General features: G+C 45.1%; 2 protein-coding genes across 4 annotated transcripts in view; one reads left to right on the top strand and one right to left on the bottom strand.

Moving 5' to 3' along the window:
• The first annotated feature begins 509 nt into the window (after nt 1-509).
• On the top strand, nt 510-7,178 carry LOC106807246 (beta-1,4-N-acetylgalactosaminyltransferase bre-4-like). Of its 3 annotated transcripts, none has more exons than XM_014809537.1 (8): nt 510-573; nt 1,229-1,610; nt 1,943-2,061; nt 4,241-4,357; nt 4,637-4,824; nt 5,161-5,283; nt 5,615-5,708; nt 6,672-7,178. In XM_014809537.1, the coding sequence occupies exons 2-8, from the start codon at nt 1,307-1,309 to the stop codon at nt 6,687-6,689; spliced, it is 963 nt and encodes a 320-aa protein (XP_014665023.1). In that variant the 5' UTR covers nt 510-573; nt 1,229-1,306; the 3' UTR covers nt 6,690-7,178. The 3 variants fall into 3 exon arrangements, with proteins under 3 accessions (XP_014665023.1, XP_014665021.1, XP_014665022.1); XM_014809535.1 differs by lacking the exon at nt 510-573 and adding an exon at nt 590-841; XM_014809536.1 differs by lacking the exon at nt 510-573 and adding an exon at nt 744-830.
• LOC106807236 (probable serine/threonine-protein kinase DDB_G0284251) overlaps nt 6,737-13,826 on the bottom strand; it is a 13,583-nt gene continuing 6,493 nt past the window's right edge. The window contains exons 6-13 of the mRNA XM_014809524.1: nt 13,365-13,477; nt 10,819-10,896; nt 10,521-10,662; nt 10,135-10,285; nt 9,574-9,692; nt 9,086-9,270; nt 8,562-8,807; nt 6,737-6,982 (exon numbers count right to left, since the gene is read on the bottom strand). Of these exons, the coding sequence (XP_014665010.1) occupies nt 6,737-6,982; nt 8,562-8,807; nt 9,086-9,270; nt 9,574-9,692; nt 10,135-10,285; nt 10,521-10,662; nt 10,819-10,896; nt 13,365-13,477 (1,280 nt within the window). The remainder of the gene's footprint in view (nt 6,983-8,561; nt 8,808-9,085; nt 9,271-9,573; nt 9,693-10,134; nt 10,286-10,520; nt 10,663-10,818; nt 10,897-13,364; nt 13,478-13,826) is intronic.

The raw sequence follows: 13,826 nt of genomic DNA, 5'->3' as shown, positions 1-13,826 counted from the left end.
ACCGATACACCATATTTTAACCTGCACATGTAAAAGCCATAATGATAATATAATCTCTATACGTATAACCTTATAAGTGTACGCACAGTAATCATACACATGATGTAAATTGCAGGTTCATGGTTGAGCTTCAGTAATTAATAATATACACAATAAGTTAGTTAATTACATTATAAATTGTTATAAGATCAATGTTTATCGGTTGCCACACATTATAGGATACGGCCAGCGGGATGTGAAAATGTTTAATTCAGTAGATGTACGCTATTTTAGCTACGCTATCGGTATCAGAATTCAACTCATATCTTACAATTACGCCATCTTTGTTGTTATTGTGGTTGGCACGTTGCTAGTTTGCTACATTGTATCAATTTTCGTACCATACGTTTCGCAAAACGTGTACTGCCTATTTCATGACGATATTCGTACAATCAAGAGAGAATGAGCCTAAGAACAATATGTAATATTTTAAGATCATAAGTAATAAAGGGGTCTTCAATAGCAAAAAAGGACAAGATTGTATTAGTTGTTGTCTCCTACTACTAGGTGGCAGGACTATAGCGAAGTTGAGTTGTGAGTATTTCCGTTTCGTTTTTTACGAGTGATTTCAGTTCAATTACGATTTCAGTTCAATTAAGTGATCATTGATGATGTTGATGTTATGTTAGAGTTAATGTTAGTGTCACTGTTAGTACTCCCTCTGCAGTACATGATGACAGTGTAGTGCGTGCCTAGCATAAACAAAAAAACATAAAAACAACAGCAAATGTTTTATGTTGTTCCACAAGGCACAACGATTTCTAATCATTTGCATTGCAAGGGCGTAAATCGTAAGGCTAAGGTAAGGGTGTCAATTTCCCCTCTGGCGTAGAGGGAGGGTGCCGCTACGTGGCAGCACTAATGTTAGGGTTAGGGTTAGGGAAATAAGGCCATGTCTGGCATGGAAGTATGACTGTGTAATGACGGAAGTGTACGAAGTGACTAGTGCGGCCCGTCACGTAGCTGCACCCTCTCTCTACGCCCGGGGGAAAGTGACACCCCTAAGGTGAGGGCTTTCTAAGTCAGTATTATTTTGACTTGATCGCTATTCACTCAACCGAGTTAAGTGAATGACACATGTCTGCAAATTTGGAAGGTAATAATCTAAAACAAGAATAACGTTTTGCTGCATGACATTGATAATGAAGGTGATCTTGCGTTTCACGTCTTCGATCTTTCTCTCGTTCAGTTTGACCGAGTCGGCGAACATGGTCGATGTCGTCCGTCATCATGGCAACCGCACCTGCCGGCCGTCCTGACCGGCAGGATGCCATCTCGCCTCGTCCGCCTGCTGCTGCCGCTGCGCTGTCGCGGTCACGGCAGCGACCAGGGAAGCGGACAGAGGATGGACATGCTGAGCGGCATTCGCGTGGCAATGCTGCTCCTCACCATGGCAACGATGGTGTTCGTGCTAACCCACATCCTTCTATACTCAGACTCGCTGTCTCCCGTCGCCGTGGAACGCGGCGGCGGGGGCGAAGCGGACTATGGCTTCGTCGATAGGAAGCAGCACACCGGTTCTACCGTGAGATTATTTCAGCGCGTTTGCCGGGCTGATCGACGTAGTTTAGGTGAGGTGTGGCGATGTCGTCGCGGCGGTGTGCGTCTGGCGTGCGGTCACGTGCGTGTTGTGGTCGTAATTGTATTGTCTCTCAGCCTCAAATTATGGTGCTGTTAAAATGATGAAAAGGGACTTTTTGAACACTGGGAATTTAACACAACTTAATCATTAACATTGTCAGTGTCGTGTAACCCCCAAGACTAACTAACCAGTTCTGTACATTGTCGGCGAAGCAGGTCGTTGCATTACTATCTCGAGCGGTGGAAAGTGAAATATAACTGTTTTGATAATCGTGGTCTTATAACCTACGGGCATATCTGAAAATTGTGTATTTTTTTCTAGTTCGGCTCATCAGGGTTGATACCAATGAATCTCCAAGTATTAGTAGTATTATCCGTGATAATCCGCACCTCCAGCCAGGTGGTAAATATGTGCCAACTGGCTGTCGCTCACAGCAAAAGGTAGGATATATTATAAACTATGCATCATATTGCTTATATATATGTATCAGGGTTTCTCCCCACGTTGCGCAACGGGGCGCGCCCCTACCGTTTGGAATAAACTCCCCCGTTTGAATGCGTTGCGCCCCGTTGAATTACTCCGCCCACGTTTTGAAATTCACCACAATAAAGTTTGACAGCGCGGAATCGATTGTCAAGACAAGTCCCACCAGGATACCGGCGCGTGTTCTTTTACAGTACCACCGCCTGCATGCAGACAATATTAAGTCAACTGTCGCACGCACAACACTAACTGATACACCGTCACACCGACTCGGCATATATCTTTATATACAAGAACCCAGGCTTTCAGTATTTGAAAAGTTACAGGAGGACTCTAATGACTCCCTAGAAACCGGATAGGGGGACTTTTCACGCTCCATAATCACACGCTTAAGAGGCTCGATGGAGCAGCTCCATTAAAATCACACCTTAAGAGGCATGATGGAGGCTCCACTAAAAATCACACCCTTAAAGGGTCCGCCATTCTTAAAGGTTGCCATACGACGAAGCGCAGTGCTCAATTTTTAAGGTTTTTTTTTGGGTTGTCCGAGTTGTCCTCAAGAGTTTTGTTTGTCCGGATATTATTTAAAATGTGCTGCATGCGCATCTGCTAACGTATGCTCAGTGCTGTAAGCAAAAGGCCTATCAATGTCATTTTGAGCCGTATTTGCAGTGACAGCAGACATGGCCATTCCATTGTTTCACTATCCTTATATTAAGATAATAAATATTGGTAATGTTAAATGCAGCTCATGGGATCAAATGCTATAATAATAGTAATTAAAGTTGCATAAAAATTTTTATTTCATATTTACATTAACTATAACACTTACATCTAACATTCTACATTACTACACTGTATGAGTAGTGTGTTCAAGTCACAGAGCTGAGCAATATTGAAATTAACACGAAACATTGTGTTGTTAAACAGTCATGTTTACTTTGTATCAAAGCAAGCGCACACCATGGTCTAGACATGTAGTTTGCACAGTATTGTGCAACCTGGCCGTTATGTAAAATGAACGCGCGATTGAGACTTATAACATTTCTTATAGGAGTATGACACCGGGACACCACGGAAGCTTTGTAGTTGCGACCGAGAGAAAATCCAGTCGGCGACGTGCGAACCGCCGAACTGGTTGGGAAATTGGAGCCGTGCGAAGGGTATGAAGTTGTCATATACTCATTGGTCCTATGCCGAACGTAGGTTCGGCAGATAGATACTCACTCAGGGCTCGCGATCCATTGCCAACATTGACAACTCTAATGGACAGGGAAAGACTAGCTCAATTAATTTAGGGCACGCGTGACGCGGCTTTTGATGTACACCGATCGATCGGACAACGACTTTGAGTGCAGCGCGATTTCAACATTTTGAGGCGCTTGATGATGCGCAGACATGGCACCCATTTTATGGTGCGCGGTGGAGCTGGAGGGGCGATCCGCGCCCCTTAAAAATGAAAGTGAGACCCCAAATACCGTCTATGGTGTGGTAGGCGATTTTAATTAATTATGGTACGGTAAAAAACACGCCCCCCTAGTTCCCCCCCTGCCCCTTCCCCCCCTCCCCCCATGTTGAATTTCATCCTGGGGAGAACGCTGTGGTACTGTATGTATGTATGTATGTATGTATTGTATGTATGTATGTATGTATGTATGTATTATGTAGTGTAGTGAACTGAGTGTTGGAGATCCGGTCCAAACTTTCATGATTGAATCATCGTTTGTACAACGGACCTGATGATCTATAGTCTGATTTTAGATTGCCGGCGACGACCGCGTGACGCCGCGTCATCGGTCGACACAGACACCGGTGTTTATGCGAAGGAATTATTGACATTTATTGTTATGGTAGCTAGTATTTATTGGTAAGTAAATTAAAGATACTGTAGGCGTTACAGACGGGTAGCACTCTAAAGGGCATTGCAACATAACTGCTCATCAAATTCAATAAAAAAAAAAAAAGTTTGAGTTGTACTCGGTTGTCCGATTTTCTATTCGATTAAGGAATGAAAACTACTGCTGTCTTAAATAGATTACTAAGTACTAGTTTTAAAAAGGGTATCATGGCATAATTCGACGCACCTACGATGGCATAATTTATGGGGCGATTTATTGTAATCCTTCCACATTACAGGTTGCCATAATTATACCGTATCGAGATAGGTGGCAGCACCTGCGTCTGCTGTTGAAGCACCTACACCCGATGCTTCAGCATCAAATGGTTGATTATAGGATTTTTGTCGTTGAGCAGGTAAGTTCATCTGAAAATAATTTGCAGTACACGGTCAACTATTGCATAATTGCACTGGGTTGTCACACGGCAGAATTTAATATCACTTCACTTCGTTAATGCTCCAAGTCATTAATGTCTTGGCAGCAGTAGTCTTGTAATCAGATTCGCAGCAGTAGGTAATTAAAAACACATAACGTGATCGTCTGTAGTTTCGCAACTTTGGCGTGGTAAGAAACCTTGTCATCTGTTTATGACATTGCGATTCTATCTGCAACTGCACGTTTATCGATTATCCAGGCTGGACAGAATATCTTCAACAAGGGCCTAATCATGAACATCGCGTTTGACGTAGCGACGAAGTTGGAGGATTTCGACTGCTTTGTTTACCACGACGTCGACCTAATACCCGAATCAGAGTTGAACCTCTATATGTGTAATAGTCAGGCCAGGCACTTGTCGCCTGGGGTCGACCAGATGAGATATGTGTACGTCAACTTATTACAGAGACTTACTACTTACATCGTGTCAACATCAGCGCGACAATTTGTGCACGCAATGGTGTTTATTCTAATATGCATGTCTGTCCTAGTTTATTTTTAGCTGCCGATTCTAGTGTGCGATTATATTTGTTTTTGTCCCATTTGCATATTTGCACTTGGGATATGCGATTTCTCGTTGCCGGTATCTGCTTTTCTGTGCGTTAGTTTTAAGTCGGTGTGACAAAACCAATGACGAGGTGCTTGCCTGGGAGTTCCGGCTGTGTTTCGTGAGCTCAATAATCATTCTGCTGTTGTTACACTTGCCTCTGTTTTTGTCGACAGACTGATGTACAACAGATTAGCCGGCGGGGTTTTAGCCCTGAGACGGTCTCAAAACATACAAGTGAACGGCTTTTCGAACATTTATTGGGGCTGGGGAGCGGAAGACGACGACATGTCGCGAAGGTGCGCGCCACCTGGTGGTCAATCGTGAGGATGGTGAAATAAGAGAGCGAATAGGATGATAGTTTGACAACAATTTTTTACATTTCATTGCGTATTTCTTTTGTGTAAATTGGTTTGATCGGGCGAGATGTGTGTAAGAAGTCGTCTGTCTTTCGATGTAATAAAACGATGGGTGTGTCAGGAGTGTACATCCGACGCGGTGTCAGCAGTAGCGCTAACTATGTAGACAATGTGAACTATCGACCTCTATATTATATATATATATATATATATAGAATGACGTGATGCAGTTGTACTACCCTAAACTTTTACGTATGTATGTTTTTTTTAGGATTTGGATTCGGGCTGTTGATAACGAGACCGCCCAATCACATCGGACGTTACAAAATGATCAGTCATCAGAAAAGAGAGGCGGCGACAAACAGGTGGGTCCAATCAACGTAATCTGGTCCGATCGGCACTTTCCCGGGTGCTCGTCGGTTCGCTACGTAGTTGCTCTCAAAAGTATCGCGATACGTATCGTATCACGAAGGCCGTATCTTGATATGGTTCAGATTGTGAAGGCTGTATCGTGGTACGTATCGTATCGTGAAGGCTGTATCGTGATACGTATCGTATCGTGAAGGCTGCATCGTGATACGTATCGTATCGTGAAGGCTGCATCGTGATACGTATCGTATTGTGAATGCCTGTATCGTGTACGTATCATATCGTGAAGGCTGTATCGGATAGCGTATCGTATCGTGAAGGTGCATCGTGATACGTATCGTATCGTGAAGGCTGCATCGTGATACGTATCGTATCGTGAAGGCTGTATCGTGATACGTATCGTATCGTGAAGGCTGCATCGTGATCGTATCGTATCGTGAAGGCTGCATTCGTGATACTATCGTATCGTGAAGGCTGATCGGTACGATCGAGACCCTGATACGTATCGTATCGTGAAGGCTGCATCGTGATACGTATCGTAATTGTGAATGCTGTATCGTGATACGTATCGTATCATGAAGGCTGCATCGTGATACGTATCGTATCGTGAAGGCTGCATCGTGATACGTATCGTATCGTGAAGGCTGTACATCATGATACGTATCGTATCGTGAATGCTGTATCGTGATACGTATCGTATCGTGAGCTACCCGTATTGTCCACTCGTTAGGGTTCACACGAGCGTAATATCAATGAACCGCTGACGTCGAATCGATTCCCGCATGCTCGTCAGTTGCTAGGTAGTTTCTCTTGAAAGTATAACGATACGTATAGCATCGTGAAGGCTGTATCATGATATGGACCGTATCACAACCTACCCGCATCGTCCTACCTCCTAGGGGTATTCACGCGAAGGTAACGTCGAATAACGGCTGATGTCGGATAACGTTTCCCCGCAGGATGGATCTGCTGAGTAAATGGCGACGCTGGCGGAAAGACGGCATCACACACTGAAGAATCTGAACTACAGCGTCGTCGCGGTCGCGCCGAGCAACCGCTGTACACAAACATCACCGTCGACATCGGACCGCCGCCGCTGTCGCACCCAGAGCTGGCAAGCGTAGCCAGCGCAAAGTGGTACTGGGTGTGACGCGTAGGCACCAGCGGCAAATGCTGGGCAGAGCTGGGCTAGAGCCTGAGCCAGGGGCAGAGCTGGGCTAGAGCAGAGCAGGGGCAGAGCTGGGCTGGAGCCAGAGCAGGGCGAGCTGGGCTAGAGGCAAGAGCCAGGGGCAGAGCTGGGCTAGAGCCAGAGCCAGGGGCAGAGCTGGGCTAGAGCCAGAGCCAGGGGCAGAGCTGGCGAGCGTCACTAGTGCAAAGTGTGCTGGGTGTGATGTGCGCGCGCCAATAGCAAAAATTTTGTTATCGGAAACAAAATTTTAGTCTTAATGTTTTAAATTTAATGTCCTAGACATTAAACTGTGTCGCGCAGCAGGGGCATGCGATGCTACACAGAGAGGGGGAGAGAGGCAAGCGGCACAGAGATGAGAGAAGAGGAGACAGCAGATTTGTGGCAGATCTCTAGACGTATGGTTGGTGAAATGTTGGATTTTCGGCGAGTGTACACACGCGCCCGCAGAAGAATAAATAGCTGTAGGCTAAATTGAGCGTATAATATATACGAGTGTACTTCCTACCTATTAAGGTATAACAGCTTAGATAGCAAGAATTTTATGCTGAGATGGCCTATGTAACACATCTATAATAACTTTCCCTCATTACCTTGACTGTCGACAGAACATGCCGGTAAAAGTTATCGGCGTTTCTCACCTTGGCGCGGATGTAACCAAGGTTCGAGTCGTACGTATACGAGAAAGATTGATGGTTAGAGAGTAATCGTGGAGACAGATTTTGTGGTTCTGACAATGTGCCACTCAGGATCGCCGCGCGTCGTGATTAGGAACGTAAGAGGGTACGAGCAGCGTGTCTTTGCACAGTCCCGCTGCTTATTTTGCCGACTGCAGTGCTTTGCGGTTTGAATTCTTGCGATTTGCAGCATTTTTCTTCTGCCATCGCTTGACTCAGTGCCATGTGCATTTACGGGTGAATGCGTTATGCATGGCAAACCTGTCATATTGCTGTGAGTGTGTTCGGGGTGAGGAAAATAGGTTTTCTGACGTATAGACCTAAAATTAACGCTTTGCAACCCGCTGGGAAGTTATTGCAGTAGCCATAGTAAACACTGCAATAATGTTCGTGGCAAAGGCGTTCCCACATTTTAAAATGTTGGAAGGTATTTCAAACAACCGATTTCCATGATATGAGTAATAGGGTTGGTCGTGATTCTGTATTTGTATACTTATATATACTTATAGAGGAGATGCGAGAGAGATTTATGTGATTCAGTGTCATTTCTTGCACTCAATAAAACGCCCAACAAAAATCTTGAAGAGCGTCAACAATGCCGTCTAACTTTATTAAATATTATTTTTTTCATTTATAAGCGTTCTTGTATTATTTATAACCATTCGAATACGATGCCGTGTAATAAAAAAATCGAATCGCATAATTCGTGCCGCGAATAGAAAACTTTGAATATAAACAGCGTAACTTTTGTGATATGGCAAGCATCCAAACAAGCGTGATACCATAGATACAATACAAACACATGTGTAGTGTGTTGTATATCTTGGGGGTGATACAGTCTAACAAAACCAACTGAGATTTCATTCGAATCAACAATTACATCCAGCAGACGAAAGCGTGCTACGTCATGGAGCGAAGCGTCGGGATTCGCCAACGGTTACCATGGTTACTGTGCGGGCATGAACTGCCGCAGCTTTCGCTCTCACTTCCCTAAATCTCTCCGCGATCGTCCTGCCAGTCATCGTCGCTTCATCCTGATCCGCGTCGTCAGAACGGCACTTGTTTCGTCCACCTGGCGAGCGTGGCGCGCCGCTGCGGGATTCCGTCTCAGGGTGCGCCTTCATCTCCGTCTCTCTTAGCAGCATCTTCGTTGCGTTGCAGCAGGAGAGTCTCCCTCCGCTGTGTGCGTAGCGGCGGCGGCGCGACTTCCCGGCGGCGCTGTATTGGAGAGTCCTAAGAGGAGAAGCGTCGCCGGAGTTATAGGTCACTAGCGATGGCGCGCATGACGTACAGGTCACAGTGGCGGAGTAGAGATAGGCGAATTGCCCTCACAATGTCGGAGCGGAATAAAACATTGTTGTAGGAAATTATAAATAATAATAATAATAATAATAATAATAATGAGATGATGATGATGATTATATATATATATATATATATATTATACTATGTAATGTATAGACAGACATGTTCACCATTACTCTCTCCCTTGCACGCCTTCATTAATTACCCTCATTTCTCGGTCGACCTGTTTCTCGTGCATGTTGTGCAGGGAAGCCATGATGTTAGCCTGAGGAAGCATCGTCGTCGACTGCGACGGACCCCACGCCGACTTACGTCGCTGCTGCACGTGTGGGGGCGCCACCTGTCCCCACATGGACTGTCGCCTTCCCTGCTGGCCGCCGTGTTCGGTCACTGTAAACGACTCCGTTCATTCCGTATTATTTTTATCGGTATGTAAATTATTGTGTCCATCTGAGCGGAGTTATCATGCAGCATCCTACTTGGATATTAATTTTTGCGCGTGTTCCAGCGCGCACGCGCCAGTTTGTCGAGTTTGCGACACTTCGTTACTAAGTAACGTTTTTAGAACGTCTCTATCGCAGCCCGGATTGGCTAGAACTGCCTGTCAATCACCAGCAGGTGGATATTGCGGGTAAAAAAACATTTTTTCTGAATACGACGGCCAATGATAACCGTCGACGTATCGTAGCTTACGTTGCTGATGTGACGTAATGCGATGCAAGGCAGGTCCCGTGATGCCGTACAGACTGGACTTTGACGTCACTGCTTTCGGTCCTTTAAGATGCATGACGCTCGCTTTACTTTTGCCCGTGCTGAATACGAAAGAGAGAGAGAGGAAACAGAGTGCCACCGACAGCTACAGAATTGTCATGATATATGTCTATATTATATGTCTATGTCATATGTCATATGTCATATATATATAGATATATATATATATATATATCACATGTCTTATGTCTATATTATAATACTCCTGCTACTATCATGTAGGACTAACGAGAATAAATAATATTCCATTCAAAGCGCAACAGAGGCGTGATTTAAATGTATCGGATAGAATTTACATTTGGCAATAATATATAATTGTATTATAAAATGTTTTTGACCGAGTATAAGACGTGGGATAAATAATTCATTCGTCTTTATAAATGTCCATTATAGTCTTAACACGACTCCCCTTATCTGATCTAACAAGATCTGATCCCGATATTATTCATGTCCGACATTTTCTTTTATCGTCTGTCATCTCACCTGTGACATTTTGCGACGGAGGTGAGAAGCTTCGTGACTCTCTGCGGAGTTTTCTCCTCTCTGGAGTGTTGTTCGCAGGTGAAGCCGTGCTCCACCTCTCTCTCCTGGTCGTCACCGTGCCGTAGCACGAGAGAAGGTCGACTACAGACACCTGTATAAATAAATAGACAGATAAATTAATCAATCAATAAATACACAAATAAATAAATAAATGTGCGTGTGTGTGTGTGTGTGTGCGTGCGTGCGTGTGTTTCGATAACAAATTTTTGCTATTGGCGCGCGCACATCACACCACACCCACTTTGCCACTAGTGACGCTCGCCAGCTCTGCCTCGGCTCTGGCTCTTAAGCCCAGCTCGGCCCCTGGCTCTGGCCTCTAGCCAGACTTGCCGCCTGGCTCTGCCTTCTACCCAGCTCCTGCCGCTGCGACTCTGGCTCCCAGCCAGCTCTGCCCGTGCTCTGCTCTAGCCCACAGCCTGCCCCTGCGCTCAGCTCTAGCCCGCTCTGCCCAGCATTTGCCGCTGGTGCCTACGCGTCACACCCAGTACCACTTTGCCTGGCTACGCTGCAGCTCTGGGTTGCGACAGCAGGCGGCGGTCCTTCTTTCTCATCTATCCGACTGTCGACGGTGATTGTTTGCTGTACGCGCCGTTGCTCGGCGGCCGACCAGCACGAACGCTGTACGTTCCAGGATTCTTCCAGTGTGGTGTGCACTGGCGTCTTTTCCGCCAGACGTTCGCCATTTGCTCGCAGCAGACCATCCTGCGCGGAAACGTTATCCGACATCAACGCTTATTCAACGTTACCTTCGCGTGGACATACCCCTAGGGTGAGGGTACGACCGATGCGGGTAGCTAGGTTGTGATACGCGTCATACATCGATACAGCCTCACGATGCTATGACCCGTATCGTTATACTTTCAGAAAAACAAACTAGGCAACTGACGAGCATGCGGAAATCGATTCGACGTCAGCGGTTCATTGATATTACGGCTTGCTCGTGAGAACGCCTACGAGTGCGACGATACGGTTAGCTTTCACGAATACGTACGTAATGCACGATACAGCTTCACGATCATACGTATCATGATGTACAGCCTTCACGCATACGATACGTATCAACGATGCAGCCTTCACGATACCGATACGTATCAACGATGCACGCTTACTGATACGATTACGGTATCACGGATCAGAGCAATTCCTACATACGTTCAACGATACGCTTCACGATGCAACTATGCAGAGTAGCATTACGTATCATCGACTTCGTCGTCACCGATAACAGCCTTCACGATAGATACGTATCAGATGCAGCCTTCACGAATACGATACGGTACTCACGATGAGGCCTTCACGATACGATAACGTATCACGATGGCAGGCCTTCAGCGATACGATACGTTATCAACGATGCCAGGCCTTCACGATACGATACCGTATCACGAATGCAGCTTCACGATACGATACGCTATACACGAATTACAGCCTTCACGGATTATGAATACGCTAGCCAACTACCAGCGCATTCACAATAGCGATACCGTATCACGGATGGCAGCCTTCCCGATACGATACGTATCACGATGAGCCTTCACCGATACAATATCGTATCACGATAACAGCCTTTCACGATAGCGATACGTACACGATACACGCCTTCACAATCTGAACCATATCAAGATACGGACCTGCCCGTGATCCCGATTACGTATCGGCGATACTTTTGAGAGCAACTACGTAGCGAACCGATCGAGCCCGCGGGAAAGTGCGATCGGACCAGATTACGTTGATTGGACCCACCTGTTGTCGCCGCCTCTCTTTCTGATGACTGATCAATTTTTGTAACGTCGATGTGATTGGGCGGTCTCGTTTTCACAGCCCGAATCCAGAATCCTACAAAAAAACATACATACGCGTAAAAGTGTTAGGGTAGTAGCAAACTGCATCACGGTCATTCTATATATATATAGTATATATATAAATAAATCAATAGAGGTCGATAGTTCACATTGTCTACAATACGTAGCGCTTACTGCTGACAACCGCGTCGATATCACTCCTGAACGACACCCATCGTTTTATTATGCCCATCGAACAGACGACGACTTCTTACACAACATCTCTGCCCGATCAAACCAATTTACAGCAAAGAATACGCAATGAAATGTAAAAATTCGTTGTCTCAAAACTATGACATCTATTCGCTCTTTTATTTCACCATCTACGATTGACCACCACAGGTGCGCGCAGCCTTCGCCGAATAGTCGTCGTCTTCCGCTCCCCAGTTCCCAATAAATGATTCGAAAAGCCGTTCACTTTGTATGTTTTGAGACCGTCTCAGGGTAAACACGCCCGCCGGCTAATCGCTTGTACATCACGTCTGTCGAACGAAAACAGCAAGAGGCACAGTGTACAACCAGCAGAAATCATTATTGAGCTCACGAAACACAGCCGGAACTCCAGGCCAACAGCACCTCGTCACTTTGTTTTGTCACACCGCGACTTAAAACTAACGCACAGAAAAGCAGATACGTCAACGAGAAATCGCATATCGCCAATGCAATATCGCAAATGGGACAAAAACAAATATAAATCGCGCACACTAGACATCGGCAGCAAAAGATAAACCTAGGACAGACATGGCATAAAGACACCACTTCACCCCTGTGCCACAATTGTCCCGCGCTGATGTTGACACGATGTAAGTAGTATAGTCTCACTGCTAATAAAGTTGACAGTACCATATCTATCTTGTCGACCCCGGCGACAAGCGTGCGGCCTGATATTACAACATATAGATGTTCAACTCTATTCGGGTATTTAGGGTGCGACGTAATGGTAACAAGCAGTTCAAAATTCTCCAAACTCGTCGCTTACTGTTCAAACGCGAGTTCAATTGATTAGGCCACTTGGTTGAAGATATTCTGTCCAAGCTGGATAATCGTAAACTGTTGCAGTTGCAGATAGAATCGCCAATGTCATAAACAGATGACAAGGTTTTTACCACGCAAAGTTGCCTAAACTACAGACGATCACGTTATGTCGCTTTGGTGCTTTATTACGCCTACTGCTGCGAAATCTGATTACATAGAACTACTGCTGCCAAGACATTAATGACTTGGAGCATTACGAAGTGAAGTTATATTAAATTCGTGCCGATGTGGAACCCAGTGCAATTATTGCAATAGTTGACCGTGTACTGACGAACTTTTTTTCAGTGAACTTACCTGCCTCAACTGACAAAAATCCTTATCAACCATTTGATGCTGAAGCATGTGTAGTGCTTCACAGCAGACGCAGGTGCTGCCACTATCTCGATACAGGTTATAATTATGGCAACCTGTAAATGTGCAATGATTTACAATAAATGCCATAAAATTATGGCCATGTAGGTGCGTGGATGGAATATATTGCCCATGATACCCTTTTAAACAAAAACTTAGTACTTAGTCATCTATTTAAGACAGCAGTAGTTTTCATTCCTTAATCGAAATAGAAAATCGGACAACGAGTACAACTCAAACTTTTATTTTTTTTTTATTGAAATTGCATGAGCTTTATGTTGCATGCCCTTTAGAGTTGCTAACCGTCCTGTAACCCTAACAGTATCCTTTAATCTTACTTACCATTAAATACTAGCTACACATACAATAATGTCAATTATTCCTTCGCAATACACCATTCTCGCC

This window comes from Priapulus caudatus, unplaced genomic scaffold, assembly GCF_000485595.1.
Source record: "Priapulus caudatus unplaced genomic scaffold, Priapulus_caudatus-5.0.1 Scaffold202, whole genome shotgun sequence".
NCBI classification, from domain to species: Eukaryota; Metazoa; Priapulida; class Priapulimorpha; order Priapulimorphida; family Priapulidae; genus Priapulus; species Priapulus caudatus.
The sequence above is the reverse complement of the archived record's forward strand: the minus strand, read 5'-3'. Positions and strand labels throughout refer to the sequence as shown.

Bases quoted from the DNA above. Each gene is read 5' to 3' on its own strand.
- LOC106807246 (XM_014809535.1), top strand. From the start codon at position 767: ATGTTTTATGTTGTTCCACAAGGCACAACGATTTCTAATCATTTGCAT. The intron at 1,611-1,942 runs GTGAGGTGTGGC...ATTTTTTTCTAG, and splicing joins GGCTGATCGACGTAGTTTAG to TTCGGCTCATCAGGGTTGAT. The intron at 2,062-4,240 runs GTAGGATATATT...TCCACATTACAG, and splicing joins GCTGTCGCTCACAGCAAAAG to GTTGCCATAATTATACCGTA.